Genomic DNA, 21,333 nt, shown 5'->3' with positions numbered 1-21,333 from the left:
TAAAATATGATACAAGGAACCCATAAATTCGAAAGGAGCACGCTTGCTTCTAGATCTAGACTGCATCATAAACAATTTATTGTTTTCTTCAAGTTCCGATAACTGACTTTGCATATTATCTAAGACTAGACTACATTGCTCTTCAAAGCTATGAAGTCTTTCGCAAACTTTCCTCATACTTTGTATAAGCGCATTACCCTTTGTTAACATTTTAAAATATGGATCCATTTTATAATAGATAACCAAATTCCAAGAAGTACTCACAATCTCAACATCTCCTAGCGGGTCTAGATATATTGCTGAGGTTTTATTTATTTTGTCTATAGAATATCTTGGTGCTATATCTTTAGGTAATGCGCTAGAAACTTGACAACTTAACACAAACAACAACATTGCCATAATGATTCCGATCTTGGACATTCCCGATGTCGCTCTAGTTCGTCTTTTTGGCTCTTGGTCAGCCTCATTTTTGTCAACAGACTTTATTCCTTCCAAGGGACAAATTTTAGTAATGGGTCTAGTGATATATCCTTCCTGCATCTTTACTTTAGCCACTCGGACCTTATCATCATTCCCCTTATGCACCTTTTCCACCTTTCCTAAAGGCCATCTTGCAGGATGACAATTCTCATCCTTTAATAAAACTATTTGCCCTTCTTCTATATTAGGAATTTCCTTTTTCCATTTATTCCTTTGCTGGAGCGTATGCAAATATTCACTTTTCCACTTAACCCAGAAATCTTTCTTCATTTTTTGGATAAGTCTCCACCTATCCAAATTTCCGATTTTTTCATCTTCCATTGGTTCGACTATTTCTAAAGGTGGTCTTCCAATTAAAAAATGACCTGGTGTTAAAACTTCTTGTTGGTCCTTCTCACTAACTATAGTGTATAATGGCCTTGAATTTAAGCATGCTTCTATTTGACATAAAAGAGTTGACATTTCTTCATAAGTCAAAATAGTGTCGCCGATTATACGCTTTAAATGGTATTTCATTGACTTAACTCCAGCTTCCCAAATACCTCCGAAGTGAGGTCCTGCCGGGGGAATAAAATGCCAATCAATCCTGTCCTTTTCAAGCTGCGCTGCAATCGTTATATTTTCTTGTATTGCATTAAATAACTCTTGATCTAATTTTCTTGCAGCTCCTACAAAATTTGTTCCGTTGTCTGAATAGATATTGGAACATTTTCCCCGTCTAGCAATAAATCTTCTGAGTGCTGCTAAAAATGCGTCTGAAGTTAGATCGCTTACCATTTCTAAGTGTATGGCTTTGGTGGCCATGCAAACGAATACAGCAACGTATCCTTTAAATGTTTTTTGGCCACGATTTTTTGAACATTTAACATAATAAGGACCTGCGTAATCTATTCCAGTATTAAGAAACGGGAATGTCATCGTCACTCTATATTTTGGCAAGTTACCCATTATTTGCTGAGCTGTATTTTGTTTATACCTTGCACACGTTACACATTCTCTTAAATACTTTTTCAACGAATTTTTCAACCCGAAAATCCAATACTTTCTTTGGATATAGTTTCGCATTAGGTTTATCCCTCCATGCAATGTTTCCTTATGAGCATTTTTTATTAATAAGCTTGTTAGGTGGCATTTTTCTAAAATGATTGGATGTTTAACATTAAATTCTGCATTGGAATTTTGCAATCTTCCTCCAACTCTTAGAACCCCATCCTTGTCCAAAAATGGATTCAATGACAATATTTTATTATTTGTCTTGATTTCCTTTTTGATTTTAAGGCACTTTATCTCTTGCCTAAACTGGTATTCTTGTTGTTTCTTAATAACAACTGTTTCCGCTATTCTTATCTCCTTTACTGAAATAATTGATGAATAGGCTTTATTTCTTGTTTTCATCTGCACGAATCTATTTATGTATGCTATTATACGTATAAGTTTTTCTATACTGGAATACCTTTCTATTAATTCGTAAATAGGATCATCTATTTTGTCATTTAATACCGTATTTATTAAGACAGGTTCTTCTACAGACTGCTGCCGAGGCCAAAGTTCTTTTGGGTCTGCTAGCCATTTCGGACCTTTCCACCAAAAATCACAGTTGATCAACTGGTTAGAATCCACTCCCCTGGATGCTAAATCTGCTGGATTATCCTCTGACTTAACATGATTCCATTCAGTATTTTTTAATTTCCGAATGTCATCCGTTCTTCTTTTTATAAATTTGATCTTACTTTGACCACTGTTAATCCATGCTAAGGTAATCGTGGAATCACTCCAAGCATAGATCTCCATTATATTGTCAATTGATCCTTTTAGTCTTTGGATTAATTCACTAAGCAGGTGAGCTGCACACAGCTCGAGTTTGGGAATTGTCTTCCTATTTTTTATAGGGTTGACTCTACTTTTGCTAGCTATTATATTAACATGAGGTCCTACTTTAGCATAGACTACTGCAGCATATGCTTTTTCGGAGGCGTCCGCAAATCCGTGAATCTGAATGACTGAAGAACTGTTTGAATTAATCCACCTTGGGATTCGAATATTCTCTAACAATAATAAATTTTCTTTATATTTTTCCCAATAATTTTTATCTTCTATGGATAATTCCTGATCCCATTCACTTTTATTTATCCAAAGTTTTTGAATAAAAAGTTTTCCTGAAACCGTGACTGGTGCCAACCATCCTAACGGATCAAATATTTTTGCTAGCGTTGATAACACAACGCGCTTATTTATATTTTTTGATTCATCATTACAATTTACGCTGAACTTAAATAAATCCTTTTGAGGTTCCCATTTTAGTCCTAAAGTTTTAACACATTCATTTTCGATAATATTGAGAACCTTATTGTCCCCTGTGTCCTCCACAGTGGTTAATATTTTGGAATTGTTGGAAATCCATTTCCTTAAGTTGAATCCAACTTTCTGCAATTCATGGGGAATTAATGTTATTAATTTATTAGCTTCTTCTACCGAATCAGCTCCAGTCATTAGGTCATCCATATAGAAATCATTCCTAATTATTGCACTAATAACTTGGTTTTTACATTTATCTGCAATATCTACCAGAACCCTGGTAGCCAAATATGGTGCAGATGCAGTTCCGTAAGTGACTGTGGTTAATTTATATGTTTTAATTTTTTCTTTTGGAGAATTTCTCCATAAAATATATTGATATTTTTGATCATTATTATCTATTTTAATTTGTCGGTACATCTTTTCAATGTCTGCCGAAACAACAAATTCCCATTTTCTCCATTTAATAATAATGTCAAAAATATCTTTTTGAACTCGTGGCCCAACCCACATTATGTCGTTCAAACTTTTGTTATTCGTAGTTTTTGCTGAAGCATCAAAAACTACTCTCAATTTGGTCGTAAGGCTTGAATCTCTAATCACTGCCTGGTGCGGTAAAAAATATTTGCCTTCATCACTCACTTCAATCATGTGTCCTAAATCCACGTATTCATTCATGAATTTAGTGTAGTCAACCTTAAGTTTTTCATTTCTTTTTAGTTTTTTCTCCAGATTCATGTAACGAGCTATCGCTTGTTTCTTTGAATCTCCTAAGGTGACATCCTCCTTGAATGGAATTGACACAATGTATCGCCCATCTGAATCTTTTTTTGTCGTTTTGATAAATTTATTTTCACAGATTTCAGACTCGATATCATCTTTTTCTTCTTCTTCCACTTCCCAGTAGCGATCTAACTCTTTTATTTCTATTGTTGTGGCTACAATGGTTTCTTTTCCTTTGGATTTTTTACATCCAGAAACTATCCACCCGAAATCAGTTTTTTGCCCAAGGAGACCGTCTATTTTTATAACTCCATTTTGCAGAATGTGAGTATATACGTCTGCTCCAATGATTAAATCAATGCGACCCGGTTTATTAAAATCGGGGTCGGCTAATTTAAAGTTCTTCCATTTTTTCTGATCAACATTAATCGTGTTGACTGGAAGTGCCTTCATAAGTTTTGGGAGAATAATTGCTTCAATTTCTAAATTTTTCGGAGAATTTCTTATCGAAATAACCGCTTTGTGCTTGGAGATGCACGTTCCTGTGGAAGATACTCCACTTATTTCAGTATGAGACCGAAATTTTTTCAATTTTAGAATCTGTGCAGACTCTTCTGAAATAATTGTGCTTTGAGAGCCACTATCAATCAATGCTCTTAATTGTTCAAAGCCTCCATACCTCGACTTTACTTGAATCAAGGCCGTGGCCAACAAGGCTTGACCTGTTGTTCTACACGTATTCACTTTTTCTGGATTATGACCTGCAAAGTGAAGTAACGTGTGGTGAGGTTTACGACAAGTCGAACAAAGCTGCTCGCTTATACATTTTTTACCAAACGGATGCCTCAGACATCTTAGGCAAATCCCATTTTTTCTTACCCAGTCAGACCGTTCTGCTGGATTCATTATTTTAAATTTATGGCATTGAATTAAATAATGCCCTGGTAGTTTGCAATATGCACAATTGTCACTATAATTTTTATTCTTGTTATTATTAATCATTTTCTTTACAGGTTTTACTTCCTGTGAGAATGATGATATAGAATTGAGCCTTTGCTCTAAAAAGTCCATGACATCAGAAAGTGCCTGTATTTCTTTTGTCTTTTTAACATGGCTTTCATATAAATTGAGTGATTCTTTATTGAATTTCCGAAGAATTATGTGAGCGAAAATTGCATCCACATCTTCTGGTAATTGTGCCTTTAATTTTATAATATAAATTGACTCGTTAATCGTGTCAATAAATGTCTTTATTTGCTTATTGGATTCTAAATTTAAATTTGGCATATCCATAAGCCTATTCATATGATCTGAGAATATGTTTCTTTTATTCTCATATCGCTTGGTCAAAAACTCCCAAGTGGCTTCATAATTTTCTCCAGAGCCGAGCAGTAAATGAGTAACCACATTTCTGGCTTCTCCTTTTAATGCTGACTTTAGATAATTAAATTTGAGAGAAGGACTGAGATCCTCTCTCACATGTATGAGCTCTGTAAAGAGTTCATTAAAAAGATCCCATTCTTTGGAATCACCAAAGAAAGTGGGAATCTGTATTTTAGGCAGGGTTGGTAACTCCTCCGCCTTAACAACCGTCGACATTTCAGCTTTATTTATTGTGCCACTGAGTCGACTATTAATGGCTGTAAGAATATTTTGTTTGTCAAATTCAAGTTCGCTAATTTCTTCTTCGAATAGCGAACTCTCAAAATGACTATTCACCTGTTCAATCAGGTTATCTATTTTATGCCATAAAAATTCAATTTTATTTTTCCTTATTTTAAGGAAATCTGGACTACTGTCTATTAGTTTAGACGTATCTTCTAGATATACTCGAAATTGGCCAACATTATTACGAAATGCCTGCTCTACTTTTAAAGCGTTGTTTTGTGCTATACCCTCTTTTTCAGGGTGACCACGCATTTCAAGGTTTAATGTAGGGGGAGGGTTTGATTTAGGGACAGTGTTTGATTTAGGGAAAGTGTTTTCTACCGACTCGCCCTTAATTTTTTCATTTTTATTTTTAATTTTTTCTAACACCATCATTATTAAATCATACTGCTTCGCGTTAAAATATTCATGATCGACAACGCCGATCTTTAACAAATTGCTATGATTAGCAATGAAACATTTTTGAAGCTCATTTAATTTTAGAATTTCTACATCTGTTAATGTTGGTTTTACTTCCAACTTTCTAATTTCCAAAATAATTTCGGACTGCTTCTTAAGGAATTGAATAGTCTTTTCTGACATCATTTTGAAAATTTTTTGTAATTTCTTAATATATATAGTACGTGTATATGTATTTTATATGTATTTATATATATATGTGTGTTTGGATAAACAGAAAATTCTTGTTTTGACTTAGCTGATGTCGTTGTTGTTGCTGCTGCTGTTGCTGCTGTTGCTACTGCTGTTGCTGCTTCTGCTGCTGCTGTTGTTGCTGCTTCTGCTGCTGGTAGAGGCTCCTTTGAATTTGACTTCCTTCTCTTCTTTAAGGCTCCGTCGATGTTTAAAGATGATTTTTTTTTTTTTTGGCACGTTTTATTATTTTTGTAGTCCAGTCAGATTTTTTGTTTTTTAGCCATTTATTTCGGCATTTATGCTCTTTTGGCATATACACTGCACTCTATTTATGAGCTGATTTAATGCTATTAGAGCATTTATAAGGCACTGTTTTCAGGCACTTTTTATTTAATTTATGCTCTTATGGCATATACACTGCACTCTATTTATGAGCTGATTTAATGCTATTAGAGCATTTATAAGGCACTTTTGTTATGCACTTTTTAATTTCACAATTGCTGATGTATGGCCTCAAGCACGCCTTACCACAATTTATAATGGTACACAAAGCAACCTTTAGCTATAGACTATAAGGTGCTTGTTTTAAAACATAAAAGATTCTTTTGTATCTTTTGCTTTTTATATTTATACTCTGTTCCTTACCTTTGGTAGGGGGAAACAAGAGTTACTTATTTTTGCTACCTTTAGCTGTAAGATGCTTAAAGGAGCTGGCCTTTCTCTGAGTTCCTTACCTTTGGTAGGGGGAAACTGCAGAGTCGATAAAAGGCTCGATTGACCAAATGTAAAATCCCAAATAAGAAGACTTTACTCGTTGAGTTTTTGTAAGAAACTGGTTTTATTTGGAAATATCTTCGGTTTAAATAGGTGACATGAGAATCGCATCTTAAAGTAAATGGCCTACGCAGAGGCCTACGTAAATAGTCCCCGCCTTATCGAGGTCCCACGCTCGGGCACATCTGCCTATCTTGAGCGGCGAGGACCTTATCTGTGGTCTCCCACTAAGGGACTATTTTAGGAGGCGGGGAACGATCTCAAGTGACTGACTCATGTAGTGTGCACTTAAATTACATGTTTTTGAGCAATGCACCCATGTCGCCTTAGATAACAAAATCCTAAATATAATTTATCGCTCTCGATTCATTTACATAAGATATGAACGGAGCCCAAAATTGTAAGTCTTTAAATATATTCGTGTTCATGTGTGAACAATGAATGAGATTTATATCTAATTTAAATATAATTTGAAGAGTGATGTTATGACACAGACACTCTGTTAACTGAAATTGGCTTAAAGATAGTCTATCTCTTCACACAAAGATGATAAAAGCACTGATCAAATTGAACGTCAACAATTGTTGCCTATCTGAAACGTGAACTACTTCATAGGGACACGCGGCCAAGAAGAAATCAATTCAATCAAATTATATTCAAGATGGACATTCAACTAAGAACAGATTGCCCAAACACATGTTCCACTCTTATCGAAACAGCCGATGGTCCGAGTGGCCAATCCAGTGGCCTATCTTAAGTGGTATGCTTCAACTTGTCTGTGATTTGATCGACTGATCGGACCCACCATCCATATAAAGTAGCTACCACGCCACCTACAGTTGTTAGTTGAAGTTGACTTTGCCGCAATGATGAAACTGTTCCTGGCCTTGGCCTTTTGTGTCCTGGCGGGTAAGTTCGAGAAGGTACCACAATATCATCCTTATTCCATTATTTGCACTCATTTCGCATTTTCAGCTAATGCCGTGGAGGTTCGTGTGAATGGTGAGAACGGATGGTATGTGCCCCAGGCCGATGGTACCATGGAGTGGATGGACCGCGAGTTCGCCGAGGCCTATTTGGAGACCAAGAACCGCATGGAAGGACGCAACGTCCTGAACCCCGTCACCTTCTACCTGTACACCAACTCGAACCGCAACTCTCCCCAGGAGATCAAGGCTACGTCAGCATCGATCTCTGGCTCGCACTTCAACCCCAACCACCCCACCCGCTTCACTATCCACGGCTGGTCCTCCAGCAAGGATGAGTTCATCAACTACGGTGTCCGCGATGCCTGGTTCACCCACGGCGACATGAACATGATTGCCGTCGACTGGGGACGTGCTCGTTCCGTGGACTACGCCTCCTCCGTTCTGGCTGTTCCCGGAGTCGGCGAGCAGGTGGCTACCCTGATCAACTTTATGCGCAGCAATCACGGCCTGAACCTGGACAACACCATGGTGATTGGTCACAGCCTGGGCGCCCATGTCTCGGGCTATGCTGGCAAGAATGTGAAGAACGGCCAGCTGCACACCATCATTGGTCTGGACCCCGCCCTGCCCCTTTTCAGCTACGATTCCCCCAACAAGCGCCTGAGCTCCACCGATGCTTACTACGTGGAGTCCATCCAGACCAACGGAGGAACCCTGGGATTCCTGAAGCCCATCGGCAAGGGAGCCTTCTACCCCAACGGAGGAAAGAGCCAGCCCGGATGTGGTGTTGATCTCACCGGATCCTGCGCCCACAGCCGCTCAGTGATCTACTACGCCGAGTCCGTGACCGAGAACAACTTCCCCACCATGCGCTGCGGCGACTACGAGGAGGCTGTGGCCAAGGAGTGCGGTAGCTCCTACAGCTCCGTCCGCATGGGAGCCACCACCAATGCCTACATGGTCGCTGGAGATTACTATGTACCCGTCCGTAGCGATGCTCCCTACGGAATGGGCAACTAAGTCCAGTCTATAATCTAATAAATTGTGTGAAAGCTCTGTGAGCGAAAGCAATCCGTTGTGAGCTTTATTTTACCGATATTCCGGGCTACCATTGTGGACCGCAAGTTTGGGAACTTGCTAGATTTACTTTAACTTAAAGCTTTTAAAAACAAAAATTAATTATAAAACGAAAATTGAATGAAAGATAGTTTGGTAATTTCGTTGTATTAAGAAATAATTTAATAATGGACTAGTTTTTTTTTAAAACCGAAATGATATTACTTTGGAAATATTCTCTAAAATTGCTGAGCACAAAATAAATTTCCAAGAATTTCGTTAAGTGCTCGCAATGTTTTTTTTTTCGTGGTCTTAGAATCTTACTGATTAAACTTGATCTAATCACTTTACTGTTGTTGCGCAGATTTGGTTCTCATTCAACATTTGCAGACTGAAGGTATAAATAGCAGTACCACGAACAACTAGTAAACCATTCTAAATATTCACTTCAACGATGAGATTGTGCCTTCTTGTGCTGGGCTGCGTGATAGCTGGTAAAAACTTTGCACATTGACAGATTTCGGTAACCTAGCATGAATTGAATTTAGCCAGCGCCTGGCCGGTCGACCAACTTTCGGTTCGAGATCATGGCATCAATGGTTGGTTTGTCCCTCAAAGGGAAGGTGGCCTAAGATGGATTGGTAAGGCGGAGGCGGAGCGCCAGTTGGAATACTACGAGGCTCAGGAGGCGTTGGAAGGTCGTCTGTCCACCAACACGGTTAACTTCTACCTTTACACGCTGCAGAATCCTAGTACAGGACAACAGATCAAGGCTACCCAAGACTCCATCGATGGTTCTTTTTTCAATCCTCAAAATCCAACTAGGTGAGCAAGCAAGAGATCAATTCATTCTTAAAATAACTGTAATGGCTCTATAGAATCACCATTCACGGTTGGAACTCGAACTACAAGGATGGGGTGAACACCAGGGTAGCCGATGCTTGGTTCCAGTACGGCGACTACAACATGATCGCAGTAGACTGGCTTCGTGGACGTTCCTTGGAATACGCTTCCTCTGTGGCCGGAGCCCCAGGAGCTGGAAAGAAAGTAGCCGCACTTGTGGACTTCCTAGTGGAGGGATACGGCATGAGCTTGGACACTCTGGAAATTGTGGGCTTCAGTTTGGGCGCCCACGTTGCAGGACACACCGCCAAGCAGGTGAACTCTGGCAAGGTGGGAAAAGTCGTGGGCTTGGATCCCGCCTCCCCCCTGATCAGTTACTCAAACACCGAAAAGCGTCTGTCCAGCGATGATGCATTATATGTGGAGTCAATCCAGACAAACGGTGCCATTTTGGGCTTCGGCCAGCCAATTGGAAAAGCTTCCTTCTACATGAACGGTGGTAGATCACAGCCTGGTTGTGGTATCGATATAACCGGCAGTTGCTCACACACCAAAGCTGTTCTGTATTACGTGGAGGCGCTGCTGTGGAACAACTTTCCTTCGATAAAGTGCGAATCCTCCGTGGACGCCAACAAGAACAACTGTGGCAATACATACAGTTCAGTCTTTATGGGTGCTTCCATAAACTTCTTTGTCGCAGAAGGTATCTTCTATGTGCCGGTAAACAAGGAATCCCCTTACGGACTTGGAGAACTGAACAGTGGCGGAGAGGCTACAACTGGTACTCCTGAAATTACTTCTACTACTGTTGATGGTGAAGATGAGTCGACGACTGAGGTCTCCACATCGACGACAACGGATAAGCCAGAGGAGTCGACAACCGAAGAGCCCGAAGAGGATTCCACAACAAACGGAAAGCCCGAAGAATCCTCTACTACAACCGAACAGCCCGAAGACTCGACTACTACAACCGAAGAACCAATAGATTCGACTACGGAAGCCCCAGAAGACGAAAGTACGACCTCTTCTCCAACAGACGGAGGAGAGCAATCAACGACTGAAGAGCCGGAAACGACCACAGAGAAGCCCGAAGAGACCTCTACATCACCAATTGATACTGAGGATTCAACAACTAAGGAGCCTGAAGATGTTTCTACTACCCCCAAGGAATCCGAGGAGTCCACCACTTCAAGTCCTGAAGATGATGATACTACGTCAGCACCTGGCGAAGATGATGATACTACCGCAGCTCCAGGAGGTGACGAAGAGGAAACAACCACCGAGGACCCCGAAGAGACCACTACATCACCCAGTGATGCTGATGATTCAACAACCGAGGAGCCCGAAGAAGATACTACAACGACCAAAAAGCCAGTAGAACCCTCAACTACAACCGAAGAACCTGAGGATTCGACTACTGAAGTTCCCGAGGAGTCTACAACAGAAGAACCCGATAAGGAGACATCTACAACAAACGCAGAACCAGAAGTAACGACTACCGTTGAACCGGATGTTGATAGTACTGTTGATCCAGAAGGTGACCAATCGACAAGGGAGGACCTCGAGGATGTATCCACAACCGCTGTGCCCACTAAGCTACCTTCGACAACGGGTGTTCCTCCTGAAGTTCCCATTACCACTCTGGCTCCAGAAGTTCCGTCAACATCACCACCACAAGATGGAAATACCAAGAACATCTTCATTTTTAACGTGTTTTTGGTGAATGTAAAGATAGAAAACAAAAGTTGAATGTAAGGCAATGCTTCTTACATAGTTTCTCGCCCATTTGGCGAAGAGAAAATAAGAATAAAATTCAAATAATATTGCAAGTCCAATATAAACGGTTTAGTTAGTTCGTTTTTCTCTATTTAATTGGAAGTGACTCACAATTAATAGTGACAAGGAACTCGAAATCCATGTTATATGTCTAGTTAATCAGCTCGAACAGTTGATTATACTGAGACAGAACGTGCTGATTAGTATATACAAGTTCTTTTATCACATTAACGCCAGTCACTGCTGCTTTCGATGGCGGCAATAAAAAACTTTCCGAAAAGTCCCGGTTACCAAATGGCTACTTCCCAATTAACTAGATTTATATACTTCGAACTTATCATGCCTGCATATTTATTATTCATGCGAAATTGTATGAAATAATCAGGTTGGTAAATTGGCTACCCTGATTAGAGCAATTACTTTTACTTTTCTTTTGCTTCGTTTTTTAGATTTAAATATTCTTGTCTTATCGTATAGAAATACTTCCAGAACATAATCAATTCCACGTTAATATTCGAAATATTTGTATTCTGGCCTCACACAGATTTCATCCACATCAATAAGACAATCTCTGAGGGGCACATTAAAATATGTTCCAAACGGACATTTCAGATTTTCGACCTGCCCATCAATACATTGCCTGTAACCAGCACAGTCATGGGGATCCTCTTCAAGTGCTCCTTCATCGCAAATTTGTATGTTAGTAACGCAAATTCCTCTCCTATCGACCAAGCAAATTTTCATTAGAAAATCGTAGTAGAAGCCATTGGGGCAAAGTTCCTCAATTAGCTCGCCATTTTGACATTTGAGGTATCCTGCGCAATTATTAGGATCTAATTTATGCTGCCCTTCTCTGCATTTTGCAAGTGGATCAACACAAACCCCATTTATGTCCCTGATGCAGGACTCATCGGGCTTAGTCATCGGTGGGCCAGTGTCATTGTGTTGCACTTCATCTGATTTATAAACCTCCTCTGTTCTTGCACACACTTTATGCACATCCATAAGACAATCTCTTTCTGCCACATTAAAGTATTGTCCAAGGGGACAATTCAGATTTTGAACCAGACCTCGAATGCATTGTCTGTAACCAGCGCAATTGTTGGGATCTTCTTCGCGAACTCCTTCTATGCAATATTTTATATTAGTGACGCAAGTGGCTCGAATATCAACCATACATTTGCTCGATGTAGAATTATAGAAGAAGCCACTGGGACACATTTCCTCCTTCAGCTCTCCATCGACACATTTCAGGAATCCGGCACAGTTTTTGGGATCTAACCTGAGCTGACCATCCCTGCATTTGGCAAATGGGTCGACAGAGGTGGTGAAATTTGGAGTGGACTCAGTAGTAGTTTGTAAATCGAGAACAATTGTCTTATCGGACTTTAAACAGATCTCATCCACATCAACGGAGCAATTTCTTTGGGTTTCATTGAAATATCTGCCAGAATCACACTTAAGTTCCTTAGCCACACCTCCAAAGCATTCTATGTATCCAGCGCAATCCTGGGGATTAACCTCTCGAATTCCTTCGATAAACAGTGTATTGTTATACACACAGGTACCGGTATTGATGTCCAGATTGTCGACTCCATCTAAAGTGGTGAACTGCAGACTTAAATCAGTTGTTTTCAAATCGAAAGTAGAAACCTCCGTGCTTGTAGGAACATCATTCGTAGTGCTTTCCGTATCAGTATATGAATTCGAATCTGTGTATCGATTGAAATCAGCATTAGAACTTTCGGTACTAAAATCCGCAATTGTAGTATCCGTGTTTGTATATTCCAGCAAATATTCACTTGTACTTTGAGAATACTGAAACTGTTCTAAATCCCTGTCATAGTCAACTTGACTTGACTTAGCGCACACTTCATCCAGATCAATGAGGCACTCTCCTTGGGTCCCATTGAAATACCTTCCAAATGCGCACTTGAGTGGTTCGACCTTACCTCGAACACATTGGTTGTAACCGGCGCAATCTTTCGGATCTTCTTCTACAATTCCTTCGACGCAGATACTAGTACTTGTGACACAAGCACCATAATTGTCCACTAAACAGGTTTCCAAATTGGAGTCGTAGTAGGTACTCTCGGGGCACTCCTCCTCCACAAACTCTCCATCGATGCATTTGAGGTATCCTGCACAATTGTTGATATCTCGTTGCTTCTTCCCTTCTGTGCATATTGTGGATTGACCTACACAAGCTCCGTTCAAGTCAAAGATACAGGAGTTTTGGGAAGTTACCTCTTGCAGAGCAGAATCAGTAGATTGGAAATCAGCATCAGTACTCTCAGTTTGCTGATACGAATTGGGCGTAGTACTTTCATCATATTGATGATGTTCAACAATCCTGAAATGTTCTTTCCGTGACTTTAGACACACTTCATACAAATCGGCGAGGCATTCTCCCTGCGTCACATTAAAATATCTACCGGAATCACACATAACACTTTCGACCCTACCTCGAATGCATTGTGTGTAGGCAGCGCAGTCCTTGGGATCCTTTTCGCGCAGTCCTTCGATACAAAGTTTTCTGATTGTAACACAAACACCCTCAGTGTCCACCAAACAAGTTTCCAGCTTGAAGTCGTAGTATGTACCACCTGGACACTTCTCCTCGACAAACTCCCCATCGATGCATTTCAGATATCCTGCACAGTTATTGGGATCTATTTTTAGTTGTCCTTCGGTGCACTTAGCTGGTGGCTCCACACACACACCTTTTAAGTCAACAGTGCAGGTTTTGTATGTGGGCTCAAAGTATGTGCCACTGGGGCAAGTTTTAGTTATTAGTCTTCCATTTTCGCAATTGAAATAGCCAGCGCAGTTATTTGGATCCACACGAACTTCTCCATCTGTACACTCACTTGAAGAAGACGAACACACTCCATTCTCATCCAACTGGCAGAGTTTGAATATGGGCTCAAAGTAGCTACCAATGGGACACTTCTCCTTCACAAGGCCACCATTCAAGCACTCCAAATAGCCGGCACAATCCTCGGAGTCCACTTGTAGTTCCCCCTCCAAACATATTTCTTTTGGAGATGCACAGGATCCAGTTCGAGACATTTGACAGTTTTTCGATATTACATTAAAGTTGCTCCCTGCCGGGCACCTTTGTCTTACCAGATCTCCACGAATACACTTAACGTAGGACATGCAATCATTTATATCCTCAAAAATATCTCCATCGAAACATAATCTCCGCGAAGTAGGGCATACACCAAACTCGTCCACCACACAGATTTCATTACTAGCTTCAAAATAACTTCCATTGGCACAATTTAGGTGCACAGTTTCATCGTCGATACACTGAAAGTAGCTGGCGCAGTCATCAATGTCAGCAGCTACTGAACCCTCCGTACATTTCACAGAGTCCTTAATAATGGATCCAAAAGATGGACGCATCAGACATATCCATGCCGAAATACAAAACACTAAATTGGGAAATATTCGTGAGCTCCTTTTAAATAATTTTTCCTTTGACGGGGGTCTCACCTTCGTAATACATCCGTCCTAGTTGCAACTCCATTTTCTTATATTCCTACAATGAGAACTGTTCTATGCAATTCCCGCTTTTATATTGCAGCTCCATTAGCACTTTTGTAACTATTGATAAGAGTAAAGACTTTATCTCAGAGAACTTACATATGTTCTTTTATAAGTGGCAAATAGAAAATATATGAGAAAAACCACTGGCAAGTGACTCAGCAATAGTATTATTTTTAGAGCTTAAATAATCATCGGCAAACAACATTGTAGCCATGTAAGGCTGCAATAAAAGGGACAACTTAAAAGGGTTTATCCCAAGACAGACCGAATTACAATAATGCTTACATCAAAGAATAACCTGTGTTACCCTCGGTTGAATTCACACATTGAGCCAAGTGATTTGCATATTTCTATCAGTTAGTTTAACCCCTTTTTCAAGCGGACACTCCCAACTAAATTTCCGCACATCCCGATGACGAAAACTATTGAATTTACATAAGAAAAGAGCCCTGCATCATTTGTTGCTTTTTGAAAGAGGTTAAATGGAGCCCTTAAGCCCAAAAATCGTTCATTCTCCGAAAATATTGTATTTATTAAAACAAAGTTTGGTATGATTAAATTCTCATAAAATTTTCAATGGGTCACACTTTTGATAGCCTCTTTGGAAAAAGTGACAGCAAGCAAAGAAAATGTCTTTTTCCTAGTTCAAATTAATTGCATTTTATTGGAACGTTAACTTATCCGGAAAAATCACAGATCCCAACTTTCATTGCATTCCTCTTTGCATTGAAAAGGCAACGATGACTTGAAACTTTTTGGCAGTCAAACAAATTCCTTTGCTCAGCCGAGGGTAAACTTCTGGCAAAAGAATTATCAATATTAAAAGCCGGGTTGACCAAGTGCATCTTGATTGTTTATTCAGAAAGCCGTTTTAGATAACCTCACACACTTATTATCCCTTCTGAACTAGAATTTTCACGTTTTTACACACCGTAAACTTTTTAAAAGTATCGCCGCTGTGTTTGTGCATATTTTCAGTGTAAACAAATTGTCCTTGTTATTGTCATTTTTTTTCTTTTGTTATCTTACTATATTTTAAGTGCTTTAATGAAAAAACAATTCCTAGGAAATAAAACAGACATGAAAACGTCACCGAAAACATATGATGCAGCCACTCGAGAAGATTGCTTCCTCATTTTACTTTGCTGAAAATGTTTTCAATTGTTTGCAACCAAACATTTTTCTCTGCTATTAGTAATATATACTGCACACTTAATATCTTAACTATCTAATCAAACGGCATATGTCATGCGACAATGTTTTACAACGAATTGTTTAGTTATTTACTTATGAACTGTTTGCACTGTGTGTTATTTGCTAAAAGCTGTTTACTTACAAAATCAAATACCAATTGATGGTATCAATTCAAGACAAAAGCAAAATGTCTTGTTTCCTAACTGACCAAATATTTATGGAAATAAATACTTTTAAATTATTGTAGTTCTTTTAATTTTTTAATCGCTCCCTTTTATCTAAAATCTCACTGATTAATCCAGTTACAATAATTTTGCTGGCGTTAATTTGAGAACACTATAAACGAATTAAACCGAATTAATAAACCAGAATCGCAACATGGCGGCAAACAAACAGTAAAAACCATGGCATATTGCGTTAACCGAACGACAACAGCTAAAACAAATGCTAAATATAAGCGAATCGGTAAATAAGATAAAAAAGGCTAAAGCCGTATAACCGTTTAAGTACAACACGAGTTCACTAAGGCTGCAATGCCTTGAAGAAGCCCCCAATAAAATGAGAGAATTTAATAACAATATATGTATCACGTGCAACAATGGCAGCGCACAAGGACAAAGTTGGTGAAAGGACAAAGACCTAAAAACTGCTCCAATTTCGGATCATCCTGCATAATTTACAATTAGCCCGGCCAGGCATGGTTGTCAACGAAAGCAAAATGGATGGAAAACTTAGGAGATAAGACCTGCTTAAGTCCATTTCATGCAACACATTCAACGACACCATGGACAACGTTGCGTATGTGTTATGTTATTTATGTCCAAGTAAACTTGTGCAGCTGCAACACAAGAAACTGCTGATTGATGATGCTGCCGGAAAGGCATAAGGATAATGCAATTCAAATTTGTTGAGAAATTTCATTTTTATCAGTTTTTGAGTTAAAGTGACTGGCTCGTGTCCTGATAAATCTAATTAGGCACATCAGCCAGGTGTTACCAAAATATATTGACTATAACAGGAATGTTGGTCTAAAACTCGTCCGTGAAATATAGTCATGTGTCGGAAGCTAATCCCCACCAGAACCGAACCAGCGACCAGATGTGTGAAACACAGCCAAATGCTAACAAGCGGAAACAACAAGCCATTTGCCGGCGGAGAGGACAAGCTGATTAGCAGGTAAACAAAGCTCATTACAACTCACCTGGTGCAGCGAGGCACTGAGATTGGACTGGAGCTACCCTCGAGGGGATTGCACGTCGTCGAGACTGCCAATGTCAATGCCAATGCCAGATGTAATGACCTGAAACAATGGCCCACAATTTCACTTGCAATCACTCACTTTTCGTATTGCGTATACGCACTGTTGGACGCGTGATTAAAGTCGCAATTCATTAATTGTTTACCGTTTACCGATAGTGTTTTCGCTGCTTATGACCACTCGCTAAATTGAATGGACCGAGTGTTTTCAATGGGCTTATAAGTTTGAATACGTTGAATACGCTAACCAGACGGAGACGACCGACATAAAGTGAAGGAACACGCCCACCTACGATGCGACTCGCGCGAGCACAGAAAGCGAACTGAGTGTGCAGCCGGATTTTTCATCCGGACTGACTGATCAAACGGCCACGAAACTCGGGCACGAACCCGAAAGGCAGTTCCTCGTACTCCTTTTCCCGGCTTTTCCATCCACATGTTGCAACATAGCTCTGCGCAGGCAGCAACTGTTGCTTTTGGCGGGAAGTCTCAGCAACATGTTGCTCCGGCCTCTTCCCTCTAAGTGCTTTGCCATTTTGGCCATTACTTTACGATTTTTCTATGAGCACAGCAATGAGGAAAGCCGTCGAAATTGGGCCTACAGCCGAAATCAACAAAACGTAACGCAATTAAGCAGGCTGTAAATTTGCCAAGGTCACGACTTCACACAGGGTCAATTATCATATTAGGCGGCATGAGCCATCATTAAATCATTGAAATGCGAAATCCATTGTTGTTCCACTGTGTTTTATCCGAATTAACTGGACCATTTACTAAGCTTAAAGAAAGTGTATAAAACTTTTGAGGAATATTCCACACTAAAAGGCCATTTAGTTTTTTTTTTATAAATTTGATATTTATTATCTACTCTTTATTAAAACAAATGTAACAAGTTATACAAACGAACAAACAACGAGATGTGCATGTGGGGAGGTTTGGCACGTGTGCATGTGTGAATTGGGAACAGGGGATTGGGAAGAGGTGCATCCAATGGACATTAGACTATGACAAACTGTGAAATTGGCTAAGGCATCACCATCTCAAAGCAGCGGGCTTCACTTCAGCTTCTTAAGGAAGTAGCGGTTGGGAGGACCGTAGCTGGTGGCAGGCACATGGGAAGGAGCCAGTCGCTGCTCGGGCTGTTCCTCCACCACGATGGGCGCCATTGAGGGCTCCTCAATGGCCAGGGCGGCGGGAGCGGTGGCAGGGGGCAGATACTGGTTGGCAGGAGCGGACAAGGTGGTCTGAACCTCCTCACCAGTATAGGCAGCTGCAGTGGGTGGTCCGTAGACCGCGGAGGGAATGGCTGGCTGCTCTACTTCCGGCTCGGGAGCAGGAGCCAGGGTGGTGGGTGGCAGGACATCGGCGACCTCAGCCAATGGAGCGAAATCCTCGGCGGTGGCCTGACGGGGCTCCATCTCTGCAGGTGGGGGTCCATAGACGGGGGCCTCGTCCTTCTTGGTCTTGTACTTGATGAAGTAAACCTCTGGCTTCGATGGCTTGGTGGGTGGTGGCGTCGGGATCACGATATCTTGCTCCTGCTCGGGCTTCTTGTGCAGCACATAGATCAGAGTCTTCTCCTCATTCTGGGGTGGTGGTGGCACAACTGGCTGACGGATAGCCGGAGCAGATGGTGCCTTGATGAACACGATCTTGTAGTGCTTCTGCTTGGGTCCCTGCTGGTGGTGAACTCGGGTCTGGATGGCATCCTCCTCCTCGAAGTCCTTTGGCGGCACATGGACGTAGATGTGCTTGTGCACCTTGGTCTCCTGGGGGCCATTGTTGTAGCCACTGGCATGCTGCACTCCGGACAGGCGGTGGGCCATGTTGTAGCTGTCATCGTAGGCATTCAGGGGCTCAGCGGCGGCGGCAGTGGGAGCCACTTGCTCGATGGCATCCAGATGCATTTGGGGTGGCAAGTAGGTCTGCTGGGGCGGTGCAAAGTTGGCAAACGACTGCTCCTGGGGCAGAGGCTGGTAAATCTGCGGGGGAACGGGGTGAGCTGTCCAAAAAGAAAGATTAATAAGATTAAGATAAATATATGGAGTTAATATATCTACATTTGCTGAATTATATTACTATAATCAATGTTTAATCTAATCTTTAATAGTTGTCATGCTCATAAGACTTTAGCAAAAATCTGTGTCACATAAATAGCTTTAATCTTTTTCGCTTTAATTTCCTATAATGTTTCTATTTCATCCTCCGCCCACTTACCATTGAGTGGCAAAGCCCGCTGGCTCTGCTGCTGAGGCAATCCGTGGTAGGAGTACGGGGATGGGGGCTCAGGACGACCCAAAGTGGTGGCCACCAGGGAGGCCACGCACACAACGAACAGCGAGGAGACACGCATTTTGCTTCTGGTAATCGGAAATCCTTTGCTGCTTAGTAAGCCCGTAATCCTTTGGCTCGATGAAATGCTTCGATGGAGAAGCTCGATGCTCGACTGATGCTGACTTGGCCGCCGCGGTCCGAATTTATATGATTCGATGTCCGCAGCTCCGAGTGCTCAAAGTCTCATTACAAAAGGTAAACGAAATAAACGAAAAAATGAATTTAATTAAGCATCAAAAGAGACGCGAAGAGCTTCGGATGAACTTGGCCAAAAGCGAGTAGAAGGCGGCGCAGAGCAAAGATACGGATACGGATGCAGAGAGAAGTCTGCGACACGTGTCTTTTGGGTTCACAAGCGAGAAATTGGAGCAAACCCGTCTGCAAAACGAATCTCCCAGGAGGGGGCAACCCCATAGTCCACAATCAATGCCCTGGGCCAACGCGAAAAAATGTTTGCCCAAATCGTTATGTGTAACACTCTCCGCTGAGTATCTCGTATCTGGTATCTTGTAGCTCGTAGCTCGTAGCTCGTATCTCATATCTCGCATCTGAAAGATGCAGCAGCCGCAACCTTCGGCCAAGTGCGCCAAGTGTTATTTTCACAATTGGAGCGCACTTAAATTGCTGGCTCGAAATCGAAAGTGACCCACGATTACACACTCGACCGAGTCCCATTGATGAACTTCATTCATGTGACGCCTCGAGGAACTTGTTTGTCCAGTTTGTACTTCCTCGACAGCCGGGTCATGTGATTCCCCGGCAATCCAGTCAAGGGATAATCCATTTTTTCGCATGATTAGCAAGGAATCTAAATAGTGAACGGGAAATACGAAAACAACGTGTTGTGCTAGGACATTAAGCCAAGTATACATTAAATGTGTAACTTAGTAAATTTGTAAAACAAAGTTGCAGGTTTATTATGCTTTCAGCTTTAGTATTTTTCTTTATAATTATTTCTACTCATTCTTAAGTATCATTAAGCTTCAATGTTGTCTCATTGCATATGGAACTAACAATAGTTACTTTAAAAGATCCCAGTCATTGCATACAATACAATGCATTTTAACCCATTCTTAAACCCTAACAAATTCGTTTATAAACCTATAAATACACGCAGTCATCAGACCAAAAATAACACAATAACGAAGGGCTTTTCAAGGCCAGTTCCAAATTTCCCCCGAACTGTCAACCGTTGACGGCGGACACTTTCAACACCTACGATAACAATTACGAAACAATCGTAACAAAATCAAAATCAAAATCAATTTTCAAATTGAAGCCAAACATTAAGCGTCGAAAACGAAAACAATAAGTAATAAAACAAAACAGCAGCTACCCAAATAAAGTGAATAGCGAGCGGCATTTAATTGGATTTGCTGCACACAGCCATTGGTTCGAAAGTAAATAGACCGCCAGTACCCACTATCCAATACCCAGTAACCAACCAGTAACCAGCTGAATCGAGACGCTTGTCCACTTGCTGTCCACACACAGAAATCATTAATTGTAATTGCAGCCGACGCATCTCGACGCAGCGAGGTGGAGAAATGTCGAGTGGCTGTGCGGACACATGTAGCTTATGGCTATAACTACATCGACATGGCTATAAGGCGGCACAAGAAGTTGGGGGGCGTACGTAATGGCAACAGGGTTTTGGAGCTTTACGTCACCGTTCGATCGATTGGAAATTGGTGCACTTGGCCACCGAAGAAGAAGCCTAACGAGTCAAGCGCTGTCAACGGGAAGAAGGGTCCGGACTCAAAAAATAAAATCAGGGATGCAACTTAATTTAAACATATACATAAGTAAATAGTAC

The 21,333-nt window shown here is 40.9% G+C and overlaps 5 protein-coding genes across 7 annotated transcripts in view, besides 1 other annotated feature; 2 read left to right on the top strand and 3 right to left on the bottom strand.

Moving 5' to 3' along the window:
* Positions 1-7,010: part of a mobile genetic element that runs on past the window's edge.
* The window catches only part of RYa-R (RYamide receptor), a 60,956-nt gene extending 43,466 nt beyond the window's left edge, over positions 1-17,490 (bottom strand). For all 3 annotated transcript variants that reach the window (NM_001300623.1, NM_079801.4, NM_001300624.1), the window contains exon 1: positions 17,128-17,490. The gene's annotated coding sequence lies outside the window, so the exon portion shown is untranslated. The remainder of the gene's footprint in view (positions 1-17,127) is intronic.
* On the top strand, positions 7,415-8,571 carry CG6295 (uncharacterized protein). Its single transcript, NM_143264.2, has 2 exons — positions 7,415-7,482; positions 7,549-8,571. Exons 1-2 carry the CDS (start codon positions 7,440-7,442, stop codon positions 8,520-8,522), a joined length of 1,017 nt encoding a protein of 338 aa, NP_651521.1. The 5' UTR covers positions 7,415-7,439; the 3' UTR covers positions 8,523-8,571.
* Positions 9,001-11,234, top strand: CG6296 (uncharacterized protein). Its single transcript, NM_143263.1, has 3 exons — positions 9,001-9,052; positions 9,107-9,383; positions 9,437-11,234. The coding sequence occupies exons 1-3, from the start codon at positions 9,013-9,015 to the stop codon at positions 11,148-11,150; spliced, it is 2,031 nt and encodes a 676-aa protein (NP_651520.1). The 5' UTR covers positions 9,001-9,012; the 3' UTR covers positions 11,151-11,234.
* Positions 11,509-14,718, bottom strand: CG31077 (uncharacterized protein). Its single transcript, NM_170306.3, has 2 exons — positions 14,679-14,718; positions 11,509-14,617 (listed from the first exon to the last, which is right to left on the bottom strand). Exons 1-2 carry the CDS (start codon positions 14,710-14,712, stop codon positions 11,685-11,687), a joined length of 2,967 nt encoding a protein of 988 aa, NP_733185.2. The 5' UTR covers positions 14,713-14,718; the 3' UTR covers positions 11,509-11,684.
* Positions 17,491-18,027: 537 nt separating the features above from the next.
* TwdlC (TweedleC) lies at positions 18,028-19,638 on the bottom strand. The gene is made up of 2 exons (NM_143262.3): positions 19,401-19,638; positions 18,028-19,185 (listed from the first exon to the last, which is right to left on the bottom strand). Exons 1-2 carry the CDS (start codon positions 19,534-19,536, stop codon positions 18,239-18,241), a joined length of 1,083 nt encoding a protein of 360 aa, NP_651519.1. The 5' UTR covers positions 19,537-19,638; the 3' UTR covers positions 18,028-18,238.
* Positions 19,639-21,333: the final 1,695 nt, after the last annotated feature.

This window comes from Drosophila melanogaster, chromosome 3R, assembly GCF_000001215.4.
Source record: "Drosophila melanogaster chromosome 3R".
Taxonomy (NCBI): Eukaryota; Metazoa; Arthropoda; class Insecta; order Diptera; family Drosophilidae; genus Drosophila; species Drosophila melanogaster.
Note: the sequence above shows the minus strand (reverse complement) of the source record. Positions and strands in the feature narration are given on the sequence as shown.